At 41.0% G+C, this 25,537-nt stretch overlaps 1 protein-coding gene and 1 non-coding gene across 2 annotated transcripts; one reads left to right on the forward strand and one right to left on the reverse strand.

The window, feature by feature from the left end:
• Positions 1-1,890: 1,890 nt before the first annotated feature.
• LOC132999678 (protein kinase C delta type-like) lies at positions 1,891-24,336 on the forward strand. The gene is made up of 17 exons (XM_061069415.1): positions 1,891-2,145; positions 14,479-14,609; positions 14,794-15,066; positions 16,886-17,054; positions 18,020-18,051; positions 18,150-18,235; positions 18,636-18,765; positions 18,858-18,958; positions 19,063-19,147; positions 19,377-19,501; positions 20,691-20,864; positions 21,082-21,173; positions 21,313-21,375; positions 21,544-21,682; positions 21,926-22,114; positions 22,278-22,406; positions 22,879-24,336. The coding sequence occupies exons 2-17, from the start codon at positions 14,501-14,503 to the stop codon at positions 23,035-23,037; spliced, it is 2,055 nt and encodes a 684-aa protein (XP_060925398.1). The 5' UTR covers positions 1,891-2,145; positions 14,479-14,500; the 3' UTR covers positions 23,038-24,336.
• On the reverse strand, positions 15,334-15,405 carry trnae-cuc (transfer RNA glutamic acid (anticodon CUC)). Its single transcript has one exon. It is a non-coding gene; the product is annotated as a tRNA-Glu (tRNA).
• Positions 24,337-25,537: the final 1,201 nt, after the last annotated feature.

The raw sequence follows: 25,537 nt of genomic DNA on the forward strand, positions 1-25,537 counted from the left end.
ACACAGATAACATGAGGAATCTTTGAACGTAACTGGGATGTAATCTTTGTTACAACCGCTAATTATAGTTCAGAGATGTTGTCATTACTAGATTTAAGTTTAAGCCTGGCTGCAAACGTGTTTCCAGATAGAAAAGCTTTGTGTGTGGTTCCAAATATATTGTCCTCTGCTCCAAATGTCTGTGGTGGTGATGAATCACTCCAGGCTCACTCAGAAATCTCCATCAGCATTCCCTGCTCACCTATTGTATATGTCATTGTTATATTCTCTTTAGAGCTAAAAATCCCCATTAGGAGAAGAGACAGCCTGGCTAAATTGAACGGATTATTTTCTCTTAGTCATATGGTATTTGGTGCTTGTGTGTGTGGCAGAGGGGTGTTTGATGACTCAGCACCACATCACCACGTGGATATCCCTGATTTGTGTAGGAGAGGAGAGGGAGTGTGGAGGGGCTGTATACAAGTTCATGGCTGTTTTGGATTGGCCCATAAAATTGTGTTCTCTTTAAACCCGTGTGTGTGTGTGTGTGTGTGTGTGTGTGTGTGTGTGTGTGTGTGTGTGTGTGTGTGTGTGTGTGTGTGTGTGTGTGTGTGTGTGTGTGTGTGTGTGTGTGTGTGTGTGTGTGTGTGTGTGTGTGTGTGTGTGTGTGTGTGTGTGTGTGTGTGTGTGTGAAGCCAACAAGGGCACTCCTTTTCAGATTACAGTCTGGCTTTTTGCCCAGATATTTAAAAGTGCTAATCTACTCAATAATGTTGTCACTGATTACCACTGGCTCATGGACTCTCACCTATCTGGGGTTGAAAATTATCTCCTTCGTCTTTTTTATGCCAAAAATTAAATGACGACTGTCACACCAGTCTTTTAAAGGTCTCAATCTCATCATTACATTGATACAAGTTCAATTAAAAGTACATTGCTGGGCAGTCATACCGGTGCAACGCAATAAGAATCACTGTATCATCAGAAAATGTGATTATTTGGCCGGCTGTTCCTGTATTCATTAGTCTACTCTACAGCGTGTAGAGGAAAGGAGAGTTCTCACAGCCTTGTGGCACATCTGTGTTACAGTATTAAATCCTGCTGGGATCCCATGTGTGTGTGTTTGTGTGTGTGTGTGTGTGTGTGTGTGTGTGTGTGTGTGTGTGTGTGTGTGTGTGTGTGTGTGTGTGTGTGTGTGTGTGTATCTGAGAATAAACTTTGTTTTGATTTCCCCATTTGTGGTTTAACCGGCCATATACATGTGTTTCACTTCAAGGAAATGTTGTTGAACCTGCAAAACTTTGTATCCACTTCCTTGTGCTGCTGTGATACCGTGTCAAGTTTGTGGTTAAGACAAAGTCACTTCTGGGAAGAGGCAGCAGTATTTATGCTCACCTGCAGATGAGATCATTTCAAATTTCCACAGTGAAATATCCTGTTCGCAGAGCTGTCAGTCCGGTTCTGTCAGTGCTAAGCAAAGTTCGAGCTCTTGATGTCCCTGTTTACCTGTATGAGCTGCGTGTTTAGTGCTGCAGCTATGTTTCCCTTCTCTCTTTGTCTGTGTGTGTGTGTGTGTGTGTTTTCCAGGTATAACTCATGCTGTGAGGACCTCAATCTGTCACATGGGGTCTTATTTATGGGGACAAAAAGCAAGGCTCCGTAAATCAATTAGTTTTAAGGTGAAAATGTGTTTTTTAAAGTTCTGGGAAAATCAATGTTAGTCTATGCAATGTCCTCTGAAGTCGTGTGCGTGTGTGTGTGTGTTCGTGTGTGTGTGTGTGTGTGTGTGTGCGTGTGTGTGTGTGTGCGTGTGCGTGTGTGTGTGTGTTTGGGAATTCACCTGGGTGACGTCACACGTTCACTACACACTGCAACGCGCGCTGCTGTGGAGCCGCAGTACGGAGCCGAGCAGTCACAGAGGACAGAGGTATAGGACAGAGGACAGAGGAGACAGAGGACAGAGGAGACAGACACAGGGCAGAGGAGACAGAGGAGGCAGACGCAGAGGACAGAGGAGACAGAGGCAGTCCATTTGAATGAACAGCAGCGGACTCGAACACTTCCTGAAGCACACCCGAAGAAAGAGTTATTGAAGTGGCACTTCCAGGAAGGACCGAGGTTCAAACACCAAACCCACGACAAACCCGAGGCGGCTCTGCGGAGGAGGTAAAGTCTCAATTTGGCGTCAACTTAGTTCGAGCTTGAAAAGAAAAAAGAAAAGAAACACTTGAGCTCGGTGTGTTACAGTAACAGCAGTAAGTGTGTGTGCGTGTGTGTGTGTTTGTGTTTGTGTCACAGTAATGAGGGGACTGTTTGGCTTTGGGGGGAATGAGAGAGTTACTGTGGCGGAATGTCTCCCTCCTCTCTGCTGTAGTTGTTGTTACGTAAGTTACGTAGAGCCTGGTTTCAGTGCTCGCAGGTTCACGGCATGTGACCGAACTTCCCACTTCTCCACTGGCACTGGGGAAACTGGGTTAAACGCACCGCTACAACAAGTGTCGTTTCCCACACTGTGGAAACACAGCAGTCCGCTGGAAAGTGAGAATGGAGCCAACCGTGGAGTTCAAGTTTTAAGTTGTAATTATCGTGATATATGTCACAATAGATTATCTATTAAGTTTTAAGACAGATTTGTTTGTCTTCTGGGTGAAGGTTGTGGTTTTAAACTCTTGTTAATGAGCTGAGAAAGACAAACACACGATAAAAGATTGTGGCTGATGTAGAATGACTATAACACTGACTGCTGTCTGTCACATCACAACCGAAACCAAAGAGAACCCCCCCCCCCCCTTCCAGACTTGTACTTAAAATAATTAGAGTTTATATATCCATTTGTTTTAACTAATGCATAATTCATCTATGACGTAAACTTAGGGTTGGACAATATTTGCAAAATTGTTTAAACCAGTCGATATCGATAATTATCTTGACAGATCTCGAATTATTATGTCTTACTTTGGTTTTAAACTCTGTATGAGCAGAGAATGACATACACATGATAAACAGCAAACCATCTTAACAAATCTGAAGTAGAACAGTTGTGTGTTTTTACTGGGCTTCACCAATACATAAGCATTACATTGATATTTAACTTTTGCTGTATTACTATTGATTGTTGCAATAACAACTGATATTGTTTTACTGCCCTCCCAGAGCTAGTTAATATTTATCCAAAAGCCAGACAACCATGTAGATATTTAACCCTTTAGACGAAGGATTCCTCTTATTTGTAAGTTAGACAACAAACCTCCCTTTATGACAACTTAATAACACTGACATGCAATAAACAACACATATTGTTGACATGCTATATTTTGGTTTATAAAGTAGTGCAATCCCTTAAAGTGGCTTTTTTCAGGGCATTTTAGTTAAAGTCTACAATCAAGTGGTTCTCTTAATGATACTTAACCTGCCCTGACACTAAAGGATTGACTTCTGTTCTGAGTTGCACACTTGTTCTTGGCCATTCATACTGGAATAAGGGGCTGCATTAGTCTGTCGTTCCACACATGCGCACATGATCCCACCTTCCATTCCAGTGGATGGATATATTGTACCTGTAGCATGCGCAATTGACATGTACAGTCAGCATGGTCGCAAATTTTGGCTGCACCAGGAAGTCAGCATAGGGGTCCGTGTGGGCCCTAGCAGACATGAGTGGATGATGATTTGCGTAACAGGGAACATAGCGTCCCCAGTGGACTGGCAGAAACCGAAACTATGAATTTACCTTAAGGTGCTCAGTTCTGCAGGTTGCATACAGTCAATGTCGACAGTGCATATCTGGTTAACGTCATATTTGTTCAGTGGAGTTTCAGATGACTGTAGTTCCTCTTTGGTTTCTGGTTTGACAGCAGCCAGTGTCATGTTCATCACAGAGACAGTACAGATTATGAACAGCAGCGCTTGGCTCATTGTGTTTGAACTGGTATTGAAGCCAGTTTTATGCGCTCAGCTGTAACTGCAGTCTGTGAGTCTGAATTGATCTCATGCCATTGCAATCGGGTTGGAGCCGCACGTAGTCATCAACCATGATACCGACAACTGTTTGTTGCCAGGAGTACGTCATTCTCATTGTGCCTTATGCTTGGCCTGTTTCTCAACCATATACTTAACACAAAAGGTGATGAAGGCACGCAGTTACTGTTTGTGATGGAAGTGTTTAGCTTACGGGAATTACCCTGCATTCTTGTGGCTGAAAATAACTCTGAATCCACAGTGGCTGACGTGACCTGTCAGCTCCAAAGGTACACTAAACAACACGTTGTCCTGTTTTGAAATATTGCCCTCATCGCTTGTGAAAGTCTTGTGTCACACACCATGACACAAGAACCTGTATCCCGTTGTCATATTCCGGAGGCGCTGCAGCTTTGTGAGCTCAAGTAACACTATCCGCCCGCAGTTATTGATGTGTCAATATTGGCTTGTGGCTCCATGAGCTGTTCGGAGGATACGGCTGGGACTGGAGACACCCTAAAACCTCAAAAGAACACTATGCTCATAAACACCTCGCTTTCTTGTACATATTCATTAATTATTTTGGTACAGGATTGCGGGAGTGGGGTAAGCTTAAACAGAGCAAATGAAAGGTAAAACCATCGACTACAGTAGCAGCTTGGAATTGAACCAGCTCATTTTTTTTTCATCAATCTGTGCCTGACAAATTGCACATTAAATCAGTCGAGGACAAGAAGTGTACATAATTAATTTTGTGGTGTCAATTTGAATTTGGTAAATCTTGCTGCTCTACTTTTTATTTTGTTGCGCTGCTCTTTGTGAGGAGGCAAAATTAAAATAAACACAAGTACAGTTGAGAAATTTGGTCTATTTAATTTAATGGGTGTTTTCTTCAGTGCATCACCATTCAACACAAAAAGTATAATTATGGCAAAAACATCTACAATACAATATAGTCCCAGTATCTTCGAAACTACATTTTCACTTTATTGAATTGTACTGTAGAATATTAAAGAACCCCTAAATGTCACCACACTACACTACCTTGCTTTTGATATGATGAATAGATGTGATTCTCTTAAGAGAACACCTACAGTTAAACACACAAACACACACACGCAGACTCACACAAAAACTTAGTTGGCGCAGGTTTGCAAAATCAATGCTGTGTGAGTGTTTGTCCTTGGTCCCTCTCTCTTTCTCTCTCTATCAAACACACACACACACACACACACACACACACACACACACACACACACACACACACACTACATCATTGTATCCTACTCGGCTTTCCTCGCTCAGATTCTATTTTGTCTGATTTAACTAAGGCTTTGTGAACTGTGAGCTGGGCAGAAATGGACACCGCTCTTAATGCATGTGGAGAGAACACACACACACACTCGCACACAGTGGCAGGATTAATTCCATTCTCGTAGAGCAGGTTTGACGCCATGCCAAAGTGCTCTGTCACAGAAACAGAGATAGAAAGTCCAAAAAGGTTAACCCTGCACAACATCTGAGGTTTGTGTCATTGTGTACTGTCAGTTCTCACCACCATTAGGCAGACAATGACAGCTTCTATTGATTTGGTCTTAGGTGAATTCCCAGTCAGTATTATTCGAATATAGGTATCGCCACAGCCACTTATCTGACTCTGGCCTTGAACCAGCACCACCAGCTGTTCTTCAAACTTAAATCTCTTTTCTTTCTTGTACTACTTTGTGTGTGTGTGTGTGTGTGTCCGTGCGAGAGAGAGCAAGAGTTCGCTTTTCCCGTTAACTTGAAACTGAAAAGTGAATTCAGTGGATGAGGTTAAGGCTAGGTCAGTTCTCCAGAAAATTAATGTAAGTCTCAAGTTTCCAGAGTTGAACTATGACAACCTGTGTGTGCACCCGTATGTGGTTGGTGAAGTTGGTGTTAGACATTAACCTTGGTTAGTGAAAGAAAGGAAGGCTTTGATTCTTTCAAGTCAGCCTCCACTGAAATTCATTAAAGACTGCTTTGTTCTAGGTTATTAGTGTGTGTGGGTGTGTGGGTGTTTGTGTGTATGTGTGCGTCAGTGCATGTGTGTGATGTACTTCTGGACAGGGTTAATACTGTAATAACACATACCATCGTGCCTCAGTGTAAGACTTTTGGATTAAGGAAAGTTTTGTAAGACCTGGTGTTTTGCATGACTTTGTTTGTTGTTTGGGAGTAGAAAAGAAAATCAAATGATGGACTGAGCTCAAAGTATATTACCTCCGTCAAAGAGGTAAAGCTGCCTAGTTATTATTGACTGGGTGTACTTGGGTGCAGATCTGGATCCTGAAGAAGATGGAAAACATCTGAAAGTGTTGAGTAGTTTAAAAAGGCAGATAGATGGGTGTGCAGACTTGACAGGGGTACAGTATGTACTCTCAGTATGTACTCTCTGTTCAATCAACAGTATAACCACAACTATAGAACAGCCTTTTTCAATTATGTATTATTATCGTTTAACTTCCAATCTGCTTTGAGCTATAATAAAGACCGGCTTTGTGATGCAATAAATGTTTAAACGCACATCCACACAGGTTATAGGTACAGGTGTGGTCTGGCCGTCCCGACTAACCATACTTGTACAGGTTCATTATAACCGTGTGATGCATGTTTGTTCAGCTCTCATTTTCTGAGCCACCAGCTGTTCTATAGCTCCATCCAGCCAGGTTGCTCTGAGTCTGTTGTGGATCTTTTTGTCATTCGCTGTCATGTGTCTCTCTTGAAATAATCTCAATAAACAGATTCTGCTGGTGAATATACGGGGTCCGGGCTCCTTCTAATTTTACCGTTTCTAGTTTGACCGATCATGTTTGAGCAGTCAGGTGTCCGTGTTGAGAGGCAGAACACATTGACCTAATTGGCTTTTTAATTTATCTACATATATATATATATATATATGCAGAGAGCTGTTAATAGAGATGAGGTCTGAACATAAAACACCCACAAGAAGTGCAGATGTTTGGGTTTTGTGTGGAGAAACGTTCTCACGCTGGTCAGATTGTAAACAGTGTACGGTAAAAATGCAAAATGGACTCTTGGCTTGAATATTTACTGTTTTGCACTTGAGGCTCTAAAATATTGGCCTTTGCCCCCAGACATTAATTCATGATCAGATGATAGCCAATGGGATTCGAGATTATTATGAAGTAATCGCAAAGGTAACACAAAATGGTAGCACAGGGAGGGCAAGTTTTTTTGTACTCCAACAAACAATGTTTGGATCACATGGGATGAAACGACAAGACTCATTTTCTCAACTTTCTTCCTTGACATTTCCTGACATTGGTTATAAATGTATTAAGTAAACATGTCAGTTCAAGAAAGTGTCACATACTTCCTGTTTTTCTTGACAGTAGCTTCAGTGCAACAGGTGAGTCAGCAGTCTCCAAATCTGATGCCCTCTCACAGGATTTGTTGGCTAGCACCTGCAGCTCTCGTTTAGTGATCTTAGTACCTGCATCCGTCATCTCCGAGCTTTAATTACCTCCTGTCAGGTCTGTTTGAATCACTCACCAATGCACTGATCACATTATTACCACCTAAGGCTCTGAGATATGACCAAAATCTCATGTTCTGACAGAGGACATTTCATATCTAGATAATGATACAAATCTTCACTTTGTTGCTCAGTCCTTGTCTTGGCCATTTTAATTTTAAAGATGTAAGTTACAACAGCAACGGTTATCTCTTTCAATCTTTATGATTCTCTGCTGTCGACAAAAACCTCTTGCAACAAGTTTGGCATGATTCTTGCACCTGTGGTAAAGGAGGTTAGTGGTGTTTGATTCTGTTTGATTCAGGCTGCAGCTTAATGTTTAAGCACAGTTTTCTGGGCCATGCTAGACCATGTCTATCATATAGCCACTATTTGGGAATGACTTGTTTTGTCTTGGCTGGTCATAATGAGTTTTGTTCTGTGTCATGTTTACCCTCCTCCATGTTTGTTTGCGTTCCCCTCATGTGGATTTTCTGCCTGAATCCAAGCTGTGTTGAAGTAGGTAAAGCCATGTCCAAATAATGACTGAATCCTAAAGAGTGATGTGCACAGTGACAAAACAAACAAGAGAACATAAAAGGAAACCATAAACATTTTTCTATCATCGCATGATTGTCATTTCCCAGTACCACCTATTACAAGTATTGGCCTCATTGAAATACATCATCTTGGATATTATTTTTAAGTATAAGGTTTAAGTAAATTTATACAGGAAAAGGTTTTTGAAATTGATGATTTATTCAGATCACATGAATTCAGAAAGAAATGTTTTATTCAGTTGCCGATAAAATTCAGATTATACAATTATTTTTTCCAAACTTTCATTGTGTCATTTCACCCGTTTTAGTTGACCATCACCAGCTGACTTATTTGCACTGTAAATGAAGATAATCCGTCAAGTCAAAATGTATCTTTATACAGAGTGAATGAAAGGATACTGTACGGGTGTCTCAATGTTTCTCATCCAAGTGAGTTTAATCAGTACCTCTGATCTCCTTTTGTCACCTAACCTAACAGAGTTTGACTCGACCGAGGAAGAACGCAGAGGTCTTACGAATAACAATGGCTGCACTTTGTTCAAATATCTGAGTAAATCCTGGCAGTGTAACAGTGAGGCAGCACGCACAATAACAGAACCTTGGAACCAAAGCAGCTCACTGTTAAAAACACCTGTGCTTTTCAACCTGTCACATATTCAAGTATCTTTAAAAGGAAAAAGGTAGTCTGCTGAGTAAGAAGAATTTAAACCCTTAAATACAACTATTTTGAAATAAATTAATGTTGTAGTTAACATTATTAATAAAGTATGCTTACCATTTAGCTGAGACAGATTCACAGTCGCTAGTTCTCTTAAATAGTCTAATAACATTTGTTATAACTCAGTCATTGTGATAGGTCTTAGTAAGATGTTTGTGTGTGTGTGTTCCTGCTACAAAAAGACAACATGTCACCTGTTGTCTATGCTCGGTTTTAAGTGCCTTTGCTACATTCTTTAAATATAAAAATAATAGCAAAATTGCCTTTATTTGCCTCACACTTCAACACCATGAGCAGAGTAGAAACTGGTGATCCTTTAATATATAAACTCACAGTTTAAGTGGACTGAGTGTTATCAGATCAATTACGATAAATCTAATCAAAGTCATAATATGTTGTATCTGGTTTCTTTTTGATTAGTGACTACGACCCATAGACAGCAGGCATCTACTGCGGCCGTATTCACTTCTTGTTTGTTTTGGGGGACTTTTGCCTTCCAGTCTGGGAGTGAAGCACATTTTCAGCGGGCTTGGTGTCAGGTAACTCACCTCAGTGTCCCAACAACAACATTCTACTGTGGCCATGAAAAATGTTGGGTTGTCTTTAGGATCTGTTTTTCTGCTGCATTTTACCAAGTGTTGACCTAAACACCCAGAATGCTTGCTCCTTTTGGTGTAAACAACTCTTGGCTCAGTCGTCAGAACAAGGATTAACCCTTCAACAGTGTTGTATCATCAAACATGCACACTGTGAATGCGACTCAGAATCCCTTCCAGCCATTCTGCAGGCGGCCAACAAATACAAAGGATTTCCCATCGCTGGTAAATGAAATGTCTCTTTCGTTGAGTTTTCGATGACTGTTGCTGTCATTCTCTGTGTAATTGTACCTGTCTTTGCTCAGACATGCTGATTACCGGCTGACGGTTAGGAGCTCCCAAACCTGCCAGACCGGCTCGTTCACTCTTTCCAGTACATGGCATGTCTTATAATTCAGGGCATACCAGACCTCTGACTGCATCTACCAGCGTGACTTTAATGATAACCTATCTTATGTAGACGCTCTTGCATCTCTGTCTCCACTATTGTTATTTGACCCACTTTGGGTAATGGAGGATTTGTGTCATATCATTCCAACTAAATATTCATGCCAATAATTGATCAATTCTACCTGCTAATTGTTGAAACATACTTTCTGCTGCCTGTTTATGACATTTAATGATTATTAAATGTGTCAGGTGCCATTGTTGGTATAGGAACTCCTTAAACATCCTCAGGGCTAATATGAGTGACAGGAGAAATGTCAAGTCAAAAGACATTTAATGGCCTGCTGTAGTTACTTATGTCATCTGGTTGTCATGTTTTCCACATACTGTGCCAGCTTCCAGTTTGTGTATAATTTATGGATCATTGTGTGTTGTGCAAAGTTAGCACACACAGCGCAGGCAGGGAGTCCAGCCTCACATTTCCCTGCAGATGTTTCCGGCGAGGTCAAAAGCTAAGGATGAATTTTAAGAGTAACTCGAACTCACCAGTAACTCTTAAAATGGTGTTCTTGTTGCTGGAAGCTGAAATCATTGTGGTTGGATCCAGTGAAGACTAATCTGGTTCTCTCATTCAGTCTGGTTTCTGCTCATGTCCACTGGCCTGCTTCACAGTATGTCGCCTATCTGTTTTTTTTGTTCTTTCCCTCCCTCTTGCGCTTTTCCTCTACCCACCCCTTCCCCAATTGAATGTGCTCATTTTTTCCACTCCCTCTCGGGAAACAAGGCTCTCTTTTCTGTGTAGCAGAGCCAATGTATGTGTACACAAGAGCGAGTGTGTGTAAAGCCAAAAGAAAACTGGAAACAGGCTGCAAAATGTACATATTTTTTATATACTTTTGCATCTGTCAGACTCAGACAGATTATTTATATTTTATCTGAATGTGTGCCTGTCTGTGTATATGCATGCTTAAGCCATACAATGAGAGCTCTAACAGTTTCTCGACCCTCCTGACCTCACTCAGAATGGTTGCCTGTTTGTGTCCTCTTCACATCTCAGGGTCACACAAACATGTTCTGAGGCTGGTAGAGTCACAGCAAAGAAGTGGACAAATGCAAATTTATATCCATAATATACCTTGCATGTAAAGTTGTTACTAACATATTTTCATATACTGACATGCACAACATATCTTCACGCTTAGACACGATGGTTGTCCTAATTTTCTCTCCCAGCATCCTCAATGCCCCATCACTGGACACTTTCAAAGACCTCCTGAACCTTACCTGTTCACAAAGACTTTTGACCACTAGTTTAATTTTCTCCAGTTCACATTTCATGTCCTTTTTCATTTTGCTTTTTATTTTTCCTTACTTTGCAAAGCGCCATCTCGATGTTGGTACTCAAATTGAAGAGTTGCTGACATCATCACTAATAACTAATGAGCATGATTTTGCAATCAGTTCTAAATAGTATACTATTTGATAAAAATGTCAAATGTTACATTTGTCGCTTGCAAATTGCATGTTGTGATGGGAATTTTGTATTTAGACATGTTCAAATGTAACAGATTACATTTATATAGAAAGAAGTTTACTGAAAGATGTATTTCTGTGTTTAAGACTCATAGTCAGAGTTTAGGTCAAGTTAACACTATGCATAATACTCTTGAAGGGCCTTATAGACGTGGCCTTCTCAGTCTAGTGTGAACAAAAGGTTTCTCAACAGGGGCCAATTAAGTCTTCTGCAGCAGGGAGCTTCAAAGGCTAATAGGTGTGACCTGCAGAGACAGGAGATCTCTGAGAAACTCACAGGGTCTGGAACAAGATGCGTTTAGCATCTTGTTCAAACTTCAAAGAGACCGCCAGAGACCAATGTCTGGTCTTCCTGAAACGACATGGAGAGAAGCTGATTGGACAAATGTATTTTACTGTGGAGAGGAGGGATCTGATTGTATAAATGGAGTGTACTTTTGAGAGCTCATTGCCATTGCCCTCATATCTGTCACCGTGATGTTTGAGCTCTGTGCCATTGAGGTCAAGTCTGTTGTCGTGACTTGACCTTTGTAAACCGTCCGCAGACGGTTTGAATTAAACATCCAGAATTGATAATTGCTTGTTGTGTCATGATATGTAATAATTTTCCCATTACAATGTCCATCTCCTACAAACACCAAACACCATACTTTTTAGCCAAGCAATCACTTTAATGAATAATAAATCAAGTATCTGTTACCCTTGATCCTTTTCTTTGCTCTTCATTATTATAGAAATATTTTAAACAGGTATCAATGTGTTGTTTAAATGCTCTAAGCACATAAATTCTACATATTGTTGTTTCCAGCATCCATAGTTTTTCCATATAAAGCACGAGAATGCACAGTAAGTTACTCTCAGACAGTCCAAATAAGTCCAAAATAAGTCATATACCATTTTGGTAACAAGTCAACTTTAAAACAAACTGGCTACTGAGTAACTTCTGACTTAAGGAGCAGTTATCAGTTAAGTGACGGCTACTGAGTCGTCAATTGTTGTCTGGGATATCACACCAGCAACCTTAGGTTCGCAAGCCTGCCTCAGTACAGTACGGCCTCCGACACAACACAGATCCGGAGGGGTTTAGTTAATCAAGAATGTCCAGCTGCTCACAGTTATACACATTAGAACATACACCTGAGATTTGCTCTGTGTGGGAACAGTAATGGATTGGTAGGCAGTTCCCAATGGGGATTCCAGAAAAACAGTGGATGTTAAAGTGGAGATCTCCACAGGAAAATGGTTAAGAGCTTAATGTCTTCTCCCTAAAATCTTGCATTCAGATTAGTCTTTAGTGGACAAAATGAAACCTGATCTGATCCAACCAGAGCTGAAAATAGCATCTACACTAGTCTACTACAGGCTGAGCAGAATACATGTACACACTGTTTATCCGGCACATACTGGTTCAGTCACTCAGGACCTCATTAGGCATTCAGCAACGTGAAAAGCATCAAGAACTCAAACAAAACGTGTCTGCTCATTAATGATTAACTGTTGAATAGGAACAGGAAGAGTACAGTTCTTCATTATCCCGGGGCTTCATGTACATATTCATGCTCAAGCATAAGAGAGCTTGTATGTGCATTTTGCTTTTGGGGATTACTGCCAATTTTTAAAGAGCAGATTTACAACATTGAGAATTTAGAATGAGATGCGGTTTTTCCTCAAAGCGCAGACATGGGTGTCTCTGAAATGACTATTAAACCAAGATTATGTCAATGGAGCAAGCAACTAAAGCTTCAAGAGATCAACTTAAGGAACTTAAAAGCTCACAAGAATGCTGTGTGGAAATTCTTTGAGGATTTCTGGGGGATATTCCGCTGGTTGGGGAATCAGAATGTAGACTAATACGCCCTCCGCATCCTGCTAGTGTGTGACGCAGCATTTGTGTGACTCAAGTGTGAAATCGTAGTGATAACATCATAAGTTCAGAGAGTGCATAAGTGCAGTATTCTCCACAACATGAGGATTGAATGCCTGGCCCCTTGTTTAGAACCTGTTGTAATTTATGTTATTACAAAGCCCCTTAGCCTTGGAGGAAGTGTCATTATGTAGCTGTTTTCACTATTCAAGATCACTAAGTGTTTGCCCTTGTGGTACCTTTCAAGATGCTATGGTTTCCTGTTGCTACTTAATAGAAGAACATTTCTAGACACTGACTTAATCACACATGTTCGCTCTGGACCATTGTATATATAGTTTCTGCATTAGATGACCACATTTTATCATTTTAAAGTTCTCAGAAAAAAGTTCATGCTCCCATTTCCCTGCTAACCGGATTTTCTAATTAAAAAAATATATAATATGCATTTATTTTTGGGTTGTATTAATGTATGTTTAAACAGTGTGTGTTAATTTATTATACTACACTTCTTTGTAATTATTGGGTTCAGGAACCACTTTAAGAGGAAGTACACGGATCACGTGGAAAGCAGTGGTGAGCAAATCTGTCAATGGAGCAATTCGGTCTAAATGAAGCAAGAGGGTGGATACTTTTGCAAGTTGTGTTTTCTGTTTCATTTGTTGTAGCAGAAGTGAAAAAATTTAATTTTCACTTCTGCTACAACAAATTATTAACTATTATTTTCAAAGAATGTAAAGATAAATCAAATAATTAATTGACTTGAGTCTATAACTTCAAATATCACATTTCTAAGATTTGGCATTTCAGCTTAATGCAAGTCTGGATTATAGTCTAACATTAAAACAGATTTGGAAAGGATATTTTCTTGTAATATAGTAAAAAGCTGCCTGGATGATCCCTTAGCAAATCAAAGCAATAGAATTGCGAGGTGTTCTGGCCAACTAGTCTGTTAGGAGTGGCCCCTGAGCTTCAGCCTACACCACCAACTGAAAAAAGAAACAGTAAAGGACTAAAATGTAGCCAAACAGGATGACCACTATCTCCCTTGCAGAATAAAGTAAAAGCCTTTTGTGCGCTCGGAATCGCCAGGGCTGATGCTAAGTATAGACAGTTCTTTTTTACACCAAAATTACAGGGTATATGCAGGTTTTTAAATGTGGGTAAAACTGCTGAAAAATATTTTTATTGCCAAAGAGGTTTGCCCCTTCTTTGAAAAAGGGGCTTTTGATATAGTCAAAACACCTTAAAAAAAGAAGGCCAGAGTGACTGACTCTCTTCTTTCCTCTTTTAAACATACACTATGAGTGACGCTAGAAGAAGATGAAGCATGATTGTGTGGTGATATGAGATTTTCTAACTCTGGGTCTGTTTCTCTGTTCCAGGAGGCGTAGGTGAGTGGTCACCATGGCACCCTTCCTGCGTATCTCTCTCAATGCTCATGACATGGGCGTTCTGACTCCTCAAACTGAACCTCCCATCTGTGCCGTCAAGATGAAGGAGTCTCTCGACACAGGTATGTACTGACGCACACATCCTCAGTGTTAACAGTCACCATCTGCTGAGCTCAAAAGTCAGTTTAGTAAACTTCAACAAGTCCAGGTAGTTTCTGTTAGTTCATTTGCTGTGACTGTCCTGAGAATGAAAAAGTAAAAGATGAGCATTTTCTTCAAATGGATGATCCCAATGTTCTTTCACAGAGCGAGGAAAGACCCTGGTCCAGAGGAAGCCCACCATGTATCCAGGATGGAAGACCAATTTTGATGCTCACATTTATGAGGGACGTGTCCTAGAAGTGGTTCTCATGCAGAAGACTGATGAGCCATTGGCCAAGGCCACAGTGGGCGTGTCTGTACTGGCAGAACGCTGTAAAAAGTCCAAAAGCAACGGACGTTCCGAGTTCTGGGTGGACCTACATCCTTCAGGGAGAATCCAGATGGCTGTACAGTTCTTCCTGGAGGATGCTGATGCAGGTAAAATGTCTACATCTTTTAGACTTAACATTTGTTTTTAACATTTAACATTAAATAAGTTGCAGATCCCCAAAAATACCGATAATATTGTTTATTGAAATAAGCAAATTCTAATAGAGAAGATGGTTCTGTCTGGGTGTTTTATGATCAGATTTAAGTTACAGGTGTCCAGAGACAAAGCACACGACCTCATCACGTTTGGTTTCAGATATTCTAAATCCTAACTGGTGACTGTAAACATATTTCTTTCAATATTAAAACATGTAGTTCCCTGACCGGGAATCGAACCCGGGCCGCGGCGGTGAGAGCGCCGAATCCTAACCACTAGACCACCAGGGAAGGTTATCTTTAGAATATGACGATACTATACCGGTCTCAACTGTGAGGACCACAACCTCCCTCTTGTCTCTTATTCTTGCCCCCACCCTTCGGTCTTTTCTCACCCCAGAATCAGTCTCCTGCATTTTGTGTGATATGCGATGCCCTCTACTGGCAGAAATGATCCTCATCTGGGGTTAATTTCCCTGCGCTTTCTGCAAACAACCTCACATGTTAGTTACTGTCAGCCTCTCTGAGGAGTCAGCTGTTGTCATTCTTTGGCCCAACTGCAAAAATATATCTGTCTAAATCACATTGTATTTTTCAGTTGTGGGAAGGAAACCAATGTACCTGCAACAGTTCTTCATGTTCATGTAGACATTTGTCTTTGGGGCTGGCTTTACATAGTTTGTAGTCCTTTGGTTTGAAATGGAGATTATAAACTTGTAGGTTTAAAGAGTTTTCATAGAAGTGCTCTCTCCATTAGCCTTTAGTGGCCGGGATACTTTACTGGAAACAGATGATGGCTCACTCCCCTGCATGGAACCCAACTCACTGCCTACATGAAGTGAACTGGGTGAGATTTACCAACTGGTTCTGGTTAGGACAGTTACTTTTGTGGGAGTGGAACAGTCGGGGGTTCACTGTTCAGGGTCGGAGAGGGTCATGAGAAGGAGGTGTGCCTACTGTTATGAAAGAGATCCCTACTCCGTTAGCTCCCTCCTACACACTCCACGGGTTTCCTGAAAAGCAGAGTATTTTTAGGTATGTGTGAACACCCCTCGACGCTGTCTGCCTCCCCTGTCTGTCATTGCCCCCTCTCTCCCTCACTCCCACTTTCTTGGCTCACTAAAACACTGTCCAAACACAAACATCTGTCAGGAGAATGGCAGAGAGGAAGTTGGCTTATCTCACTCACCTCATCACTCTTCCCACTTTCCCCCAGTCTATCAATTCTCTCTGTGAGGCTACTCCTTTTTTGAATTGTTCTTCTTTCTGAACTCCTCCATAACGCCCACCCACTCTCCCTATCTCTTCCAGAGTTTCTGCTTTCTTTGTTTACTTCTCCCACGCCTTCTTTTACACTCTTCCCTGGGTGACTTTTGACCCCACCCTGTTGACTTGAGTCAACTGCAGTCGCCTAAACAGAAGGGCATTATTCTCTGTTTGCCATCCAGTTCCCAGCATTGCCTTCGGCCTCCTTCTTTATCAAACAGGGCTTTTTGACAAAGTATCCCTTGGATATTTGAGTGATAAATTACCACTGTGATGTCATTTAAAAGCCCAAAGTGCTTGATCATCATTACTAGCTAGACTATTAAATAAAAGTAGGGTGATTAATTAGGCAAACAAAGAGTCATTGTATATGCTTTTGAGAATCAATAAAAAAGGGAGTTTGATAACGCTTCACTTCAAAGTTCTCCCTGTAGTCTTTTAGATTTGAGCAGACAAAGTATACAGTAACTCAGTTTGATTTGCTTATGTAAATGTTTCTCCTCAGTGTCTATGAAGCGGTCAGTGAAGCTTCCTCCGGAGGATGGAGTCATGACCCTCAACAGGAGAAGGGGAGCTTTCAAGCAGCCCAAGGTTCACATGATCAAGAACCACGAGTTCTGCGCCACTTTCTTCGGCCAGCCCACCTTCTGCTCTGTGTGCAGAGAGTTCCTATGGTGAGAGTCCCTCCTTTGTTACGTGATTCCACTACGTCACTGTTACACTTGTGTGCTTTAGCTGGTTCACATATCGAATACTTCTTTCTCTTTGACGTTTAGTGTTTTTGAGTTCCAGGGAAAGGCTTTTGTTTGGACATGACTCACCCAGAAGAGGCTAATACGCCTTTCAGCTTGTTTTTTATAACGTGTTATTATGATCATCATTGCATTTTTTATGAAGATGCCACTGGCGCAGCTTTAATAAACTCAGACCAGTTGTGCCATCACCTACTGAATATTCTCTGGGCACCAAATGGGATAAAAACATCAGTTGGCCAATAAGAAAAGCCGGGCCCCCCCATGGGTATTTCTCAAAAGACCAATTAGTTGCAATTCTAGTTTCCTAAATGGAACAGTGCCGGGGGGCGGGAGTAATGGTAGAAACAACAGCAGGGCTGCTATTTTGGGAATGAGTCACCGTCTAGGGAAATCCCACAAGGCTATCATGATGTTTTCCAACTATGTCAGCAGGACTAACCTGTGAGCCAAAGTCCCAGTCTCACAAAATACAGTAGTTTATTTTATCCCAAGAGACAAGCAGGAGGAAATTCTAAGTTGTGTGTGTGTGTGTATGTGTGTGTGTTCCGACATACCACCTGAAACTGTGTATTTGTATTAGTTTTAATCATGATCCAAGATTTGCATGAAAAAAAAGTAAAACACTGTTATTCAGTTCTCTCTGCTTTTCTTAGGGTTCTTTATTTATATAATACTTTGAACAATAATTGTCTGACAGTTCAGCTGTAGATTAGAAGTTTTTGCACAATGGAGACGCCAACTTGTGCTCTTTATTACAATACATAAGTGACACAGTCACAGTCCAAGAAATGAAAAGCATCTTAATTATATTTCTCTGGTATCAGCAGCCATGTTTACCTCTCCTCTTTTTTTCATTTCTTTTCATCTCTTTTATTCCATTTTAGGGGGCTCAACAAGCAAGGTTACAAGTGCAGACGTGAGTGTTTACTTAATTGCTAACTACATTTTTAACAGATGTAATGCTTTTTCTATTCATCTCGCTTATCAAAATATGTCCTTGTTTATTTCACTCAGAATGCAATGCTGCAATCCACAAGAAGTGCACCGAAATAATCATTGGCAGGTGCACTGGAACGGCAACGAACAGCCGTGATACTGTGGTGAGCAGAAGTTAATGTTCTCCAGCGTGAAAGCAAAACTTCACGTCAGATCTGATAATGACTGTTAACTTGATTTTCAGCGTTATCTTTTTATTAATTCTTCCAAGCTATGATTCGAAACTGATTTAGTTATTCTCTCCTGCTTTTATGGCTTATGCTCTGTTATAAGGTAGAACATTAATCATTAATTTGATCCTTGTGTAATTCCATGAATACAAAAATATTTTCAATTAGTTCTTAAACACATATGGAAAGGACAGATCCAAGTGTACAGAATGCATCTATATTAAATTCAGTATTGAAATCTATGGTGGAATGTGCTTAAATGTTAGCTGTAGATTTTTATTTTGACTTTGACATATTTCTGTGTGTCTGTGTGTGTCTGTGTGTGTTTGTGTAGTTCCAGAAAGAGCGCTTCAAGATTGATATGCCACATCGTTTCAAGCACTATAACTACAAGAGCCCTACTTTCTGTGACCACTGTGGCAGTCTGCTGTGGGGTCTCTACAAACAGGGCCTCAAATGTGATGGTGAGTCCTAAGTGTTCATGTTTGTTTTTTTGTCGGTCAACCTTTCATCGTATTCTCCCTCACAACTTGACATTTGTTTCACATGTGAACAGACTGTGGCATGAACGTACACAGTAACTGTCAGAAGAAAGTGGCCAATATGTGTGGAATCAACCAGAAACTCCTGGCAGAGGCTCTGTTACAAGTCGCCCAGGTTAGCACCTTAACAAACATTTGAGTTTGTGTTGATTGTGTCAAGTCAATGTTGAAAAATATGAACGTTGTCATAATTGTTTCAAAAACCTATTTCTTCTTCAGAAATCTATTAGGAAGCCAGATGACTCCAATGAATCAGACGTTGGGATCTACCAAGACATCCGAAGTGCAATAGTAGACCCTAGTGGTAAGATGTGTTCATTGTAGCACACACACATATACACTGCAAAGTCACTGGATTTAAATCCAGTTATATAATGCTAGAATAGGTTTTGTATAATTCGAAATCACACTCTAGTTAATTCCAGTTACATTCTGAAATCTTAGCTCATTATTGTATGGGTCTGTTTATATATGTTTTCATTCAGGTTTTCTTGTATGTTGACCTTGTATGTGCAAACTTGTATTTATGACAGCTGGTAATGGGAAGGCAGGAGAGAGCGTGAGCCCAGTCCCAGTGGCCTCTACAGTCCCCCGGGTACACCTCACCCTGAACCACCTGGTGTTCCACAAGGTGCTGGGCAAAGGCAGCTTTGGAAAGGTGTGTCCCATGATCCCCATCTCTGAACATGTTCCTGAATTTAACATGAGATGTCACACGTCAAGGTCAATGTGTCCTCAACTTTTGTGAAGTCAAAATATCCAGAGATCTCTGATGGCATTACATTTGGCTTGAACATTCACTTAGATTCAAAGATGACTTCTGTAGAATTTGGTGGTCAAAGGTGAGCTCACAACCCACGTCTTTGACAATAAGTCAAAAATGTTAATGCTTATTATGACAAAATATACTTTTATTAAACTCATTCCGAGTATTTTGAGAAATTCCGATTTGGTGAAAAACAATTGGAAAAAATATGGTATTCTCTTAGAGACATTTTGTACATCAGGACCCACACCTCAATGGACAGATGCTGGTTACATCTACAGCAATACAAGTGGGATTTGTGAATTTCTTTCAGTAACCTATAATTCATTGAGCTTTAGGATCACTTCATGATTGCCTGTTTGACTTTGATAGCCACGCAGCTCTCTATAACCAGCTCATCTCCTCTGTTCTCAAGCTTCACTCAAACCCCCTGTGATAAAACCTGAATGCAATGTATGCTAATGTGAATTTGTCATCCACCTCAGGTGGTACTGTGACAAAAACACACTCTAGTTTTACTTATTTTCTCTTGTTAATGTTACAATCTAGAATTTAACAGGGACTATTCATGTTCTTTCCTTATAAAGTTACAACTTAAATGTTAAATATTGCAAGAATTATATTTTCTTGCAATATTAACCTACCTCTCCCAGCTCCGTTATTTATTCTTCTCTGACTATGGTGTCGTACATTTTTGATGAACTAGGCTAGCAAAGCATCAGTAGATCAATACTTCCCCCACTACTTGTTAGATTACTTTCTTCATGTACTGGAGTGGGAGATGGTTTTCAGAGCTGTGTTACTCCATCAATATAGATCCCAGTCAACATTTGACAAATCATACAGCCTTTAAAGGCTGACCTATTTCAGGAAAACAGAGACATAAAGTAGAGAAGTTAAATTTATAAATTTATTTATATCCAGGCCCATTGTATCCTGGTGGCAGTGCACTGAGAGCAGGAGCAGGAGCAGTGGATATGAATAACTTCCTCATCTCGATTATTTTGCTATAAATATACTCCAAAATACTGCTGTGATCACCCTGATGAAGTGCTCACGCTGCATGACTCTGACACCCCAGGTACTGCTGGCAGAACTGAAGGGCCAGGGTAAGTTCTTTGCCGTGAAGGTTCTGAAGAAGGATGTCGTTCTCATGGATGACGACGTGGACTGCACCATGGTGGAGAAGAGAGTCCTGGCCCTCGCTTGGGAGAACCCCTTCCTCACACACCTCTACTCCACGTTCCAGTCTAAAGTAAGCAGAGAAGTACTGAGAGTTTCATGATTAAAATATTTTTAAGCATCTTCTTTTATAGGGAGTCAATCTGGGTCAGAATGGTAAGAGCAACAATTCCCAGTTGTTCATGAGGACCAACACACCCACCCCCTTTATCTGAACCCCGTCACTCACTGTCTCCTCATGCCTCATTTATCTGGGACCGTGAGCTGACATTAATGTGTTGTTTGCACAGGAGCACCTCCTCTTTGTGATGGAGTACCTGAATGGAGGCGACTTGATGTTCCACATCCAGGACAAAGGGCGCTTCGATCTCAACAGAGCCACGTGAGTAAACTAGGACACCACGTTAAGAAACATGAGTGCCTTGGCTGTTGTCATTTTGCACAATTGAGGATGTGTGTCTGACGCTTTTATTCACAGTAAAACAGTGTTGAATGGTTGTTTTGTACATTTCAATCCTCAGATTCTATGGTGCCGAGATAATAGTGGGACTGCAGTTCCTCCACTCAAAAGGAATCATCTACAGGTTAAAAAACATTTTGCATCAGTGTCTACAATCTATATATTAAACTTCAACAGATCAGTTTAGAACTGAATCTCTTTTGGGATTTAAGACCGTCATTTTAGCAGAATATATTGTACAAAAACTGCTGGAATTGGAATTAACTCTTTCTGTGTATTTTTCTTTTTGTAGAGATTTGAAGCTGGACAATGTGATGCTGGACAAGGATGGACACATAAAGATTGCAGACTTTGGCATGTGCAAAGAGAATGTGTTTGGAGAGGCCAGAGCCACAACATTTTGTGGAACACCAGACTATATTGCACCAGAGGTTTGTCTTAAATCTTAGAGCACATTTTGTAGTATTATACCATAAAGTCTGCCTTAAAATCCTATATACATATTTATTTTGCTGTATAGTTTCGAATAAATCGGCAAAACAATGTATTCCTTCATTGTTTTGCAATATATGCCACCCTGTGGCTGTTAGGAGGCATTGCAGTGTCTGTAGTTACATTTCCTTTATGTCCTTATTCTCCATATGTACATCTAATGTATCTGTCTCCGATCATAGATCCTGTTAGGACAGAAGTACACCTTCTCAGTGGACTGGTGGTCATTTGGTGTCCTAATCTATGAGATGCTGATTGGCCAGTCACCTTTCCAAGGTGATGATGAGGACGAGCTGTTTGAATCCATCAGGACGGACACCCCTCACTACCCTCGCTGGATCTCCAAGGAGGCCAAGAACCTGATTGAACTGGTGATTAAATAACGTTCTTAGATACACTTTGTCCTACAAAGGCAAATATATCATAAACATGAATAGATGTCATTGTAATCATTTCCTTTTTACACAATATAGTATGAAAGGGAGTTGTTTTTGCTGTGTCTGTAGTGAAATCAGTTATATCCTGTCATTTTAGCTGTTTGATCGAGACCCCAGTCGGAGGTTGGGCGTGGTGGGAGACATCCGTAAACACCCCTTTTTCAAATCCATCAACTGGCCAGCACTGGAGAGGAGAGAGATGGACCCCCCTTTCAAGCCCAAAGTGGTATGAGCCTATGATTTTTTTTATTCCTGAATAACCTATGTGCTGCCAGAAATCCACTTCAGTTAGAAAACTCATGTTGGAATTATTTATTACAGCAGCAGAACGTGGTCAGAGATTGGATTCTGGTTTCCTTATCACTCCCAACAGATATGATTGCATGAAGATAATAATGGGGCATATTTATGATGAACTAATAAACCTTAAACTCCCTGTCCGAGGCTGCAGGAGGATGAGGTAGATGAGTCACTGTCAGGCAAAGGGAGAGATGGGAAATATCTGCAGCTTAAATAAACAACTAAAATAAGAGGATACGTATAATAGAGAATTCTGGAGATTGAGACATGTCACATGAGTGGAGCAGTGGAGCCAGAGTTGGCTACCTGAACTTTCAAGAAAGCATTGCTCCATTTGTGCAAATATTACTGCATGCATCCTGAATACCAAACTGAAATCCCTGATCTACCTCCAACAGAAATCTGCAAGTGACTGTAGCAACTTTGACAGAGAGTTCCTGAGTGAAAAGCCTCGCCTCTCGCACGCAGACAAGAACCTCATCGACTCCATGGACCAGTCCGCATTTGCTGGCTTTTCCTTTGTCAACCCCAAGCTAGAACAAATGATAACCAAGTGAACATGCAAAAATGGTTTCCCTGGGAGCACGGTCCTAGCCCAGCACACCAAAACAGGTTGTCATCCTGCTCTCTTATCAACTGTATGGACGACAAGAACATGAAAAGATTTGGGCTCGACTAGGACCTATGCACTTCCTCTGTCAGAGGATGAGATAAAATAATACTGTTGTTTGCCAATGTTTAAAGCGATAATCATGTCACAGCAGTCAAACATTTAAAGATGTATAAAAGAGTGTAAAGCTGAAGAAAATTAAAGGAGATTCTAAAAGAAACCAATGTTACTATAATCAATGCTGGGGGGAGGTCAATTCTGAATTTAGCTGTTTCTTACTTTTCTGTGATTTTTTTCGTGTTGTTGTCATGATCACATCTTGAATCTGTACAAATCGTCTATTGGACAGAATTTGAATGAATTTCTCTACATTTGAATTCATAGGCATGTGCACACGCCCCTTATTTAGTCATACAAAAATATCCACCCTGCATTGCACACGCATGTCAGGAGAAGTCAGTGGTACAGACAGTATTCACTCTCACCCTGTGTTGCTTTGCCTGCTGTATGCCCAGCTTGCACATCCCCATCTGGGAGTGTGTGTTAGCACACGCACCCCAGTGTGTGGGTGTGTGCAGGTATTTTCTTAGATGCAAATGGTGCTGCTGTGCCCAGTAACATTGTCTGCTTTTCAATGTATCCTTGGTTGATCCAGTCGTCATAGGAAGAATTGTAGCACAAAGCTGGGAGAGGGAGAGTGGGGGGTTGTTAAATCCCTCTGAATTAAGCTTATCGAGGGCTGTTCCCCTCACACTGCACATACACACACACCTCAAAGAGTGTGAGAATGTGGGTTCTGTTTTTTTTTTATTTAGCACAGATATCTGCATGTTGTCTTATTTTCTCTTTCTCTGCCACTGATGTCAAACCTCCGGCTGCTCGTCAAACTAAAGCGTAACGTAAAACAATCGATCCGCATGTCATCCTCGGGTTCATTTCCTGGGGTGTCAGCAGACCTACTGGAAAGAGCTGTAGCAGCGGTGTGGTACTATACCTGAAGTATGTGTCTAGAAGGATGTGTCATTTCGTGAAGGAGGGAGGGGCCTATATCACTGGAAACACAAAGTCTTTGAGATGTATTATATTACTTGAATGTAGGAATTTTTAACATGAGAATAATAGTGCTGTCTATGTAAAAAAAACCATTATGTACGTGACCATGTGCTGTCTCCTGAGTTAAGGGTCTACTTTTTTACTCTCCTCGTCTTTTACATCTGATTATAAATAAATATAATATAAACTCAAATCGATGTTTTCTTGTGGATTTATTTTTGCATTTTATATCTATCGCTGAAGATGTGTATGCCGCAGGGTTTCATGTGTACAAATGTATTCGTGTAGCCTACTGTAAAGACAACCCGTAGAATGTACACTATTGTGGCAGTGATTCTGCAGCACCTGACCGCCGAAAAGAAGAAGCTCTATGTAGGAAGACCTGTTGGGATTTACTGCCATGTAGCGGTCAGGTGATGTAACTGCTCCCTCCCATGTCTCTTCCAATGCGTGGACTGGACGCATTCCTGCAGTGCGCACGGCTGACCCTGTCCTTGTCCTCTGTCCCCAGCAGTAATCCACTGGCTGCTGCAGGATGTGACCACTGAACAAACAGGCCCTGTAGAAGCTGCAGCCCTGCACCGAGAGATACAACCTCATCCAAGCCGTTGAGAACATTTGTCTTTATGCAAATAACAGCCTTAAGCCTGAATGCAGCATTCAAGTTACAGACCTCTTAAAAAATTAAATGACCCCACACTTTTGTCGGGGTTAAAATAACGTGATAAAAAAGAACAAATAATTTTAATAGAATTTTTATTTGCAAAACCTAATTTCATCATACTAGTTTTACAGTCTGATGAATGAGAGCTTAGAGAGAGAGAGAGAGAGAGAGAGAGAGAGAGAGAGAGAGAGAGAGAGAGCACCTCCGCACTTGTGATAAAATGATGAATTTAAGAGTATACATGCCTTTTGATTTATGCACGGCATGTCCACGACTGTTTCCACTGTTCGTGCAAAATCCCATCGCTTCTCTGACTCTCACATTTCATGCACTGTTTCCGTCAAACGCGGATATCTTTTTTTTTTTTTTTTGTGGGTCTTTTGTCACAACAGGCATTCGAAGGCTTGGTCTATTGTGGACAATAATGTGAGGCACTGTAGCTCTGCGGTCCAAGTGAGCGGCAGAACCTGTTTCAGACACCGCGGATTATGGGCTGTGTGAGCTCCCGCAGACGATCACACTTCATATTCATATAAAGGAAGCTCGTTTATTAATAGGAAACATGGACTTCGCTCTGTCGTTTCCAGCAGTTTCTCCCGCCCTCAACCCCCCCACACCAAAAATAATAAAAACCTGAGCTGAGATCCCACACAGCAGGAATTATATTATAACATGGGGCTATTGGGATTTATTTAGGAAGCAGCAGCAGTTTAAGGCGCAGGGTGTGGGA

Source organism: Limanda limanda, chromosome 4 (genome assembly GCF_963576545.1).
Source record: "Limanda limanda chromosome 4, fLimLim1.1, whole genome shotgun sequence".
Taxonomy (NCBI): domain Eukaryota; kingdom Metazoa; phylum Chordata; class Actinopteri; order Pleuronectiformes; family Pleuronectidae; genus Limanda; species Limanda limanda.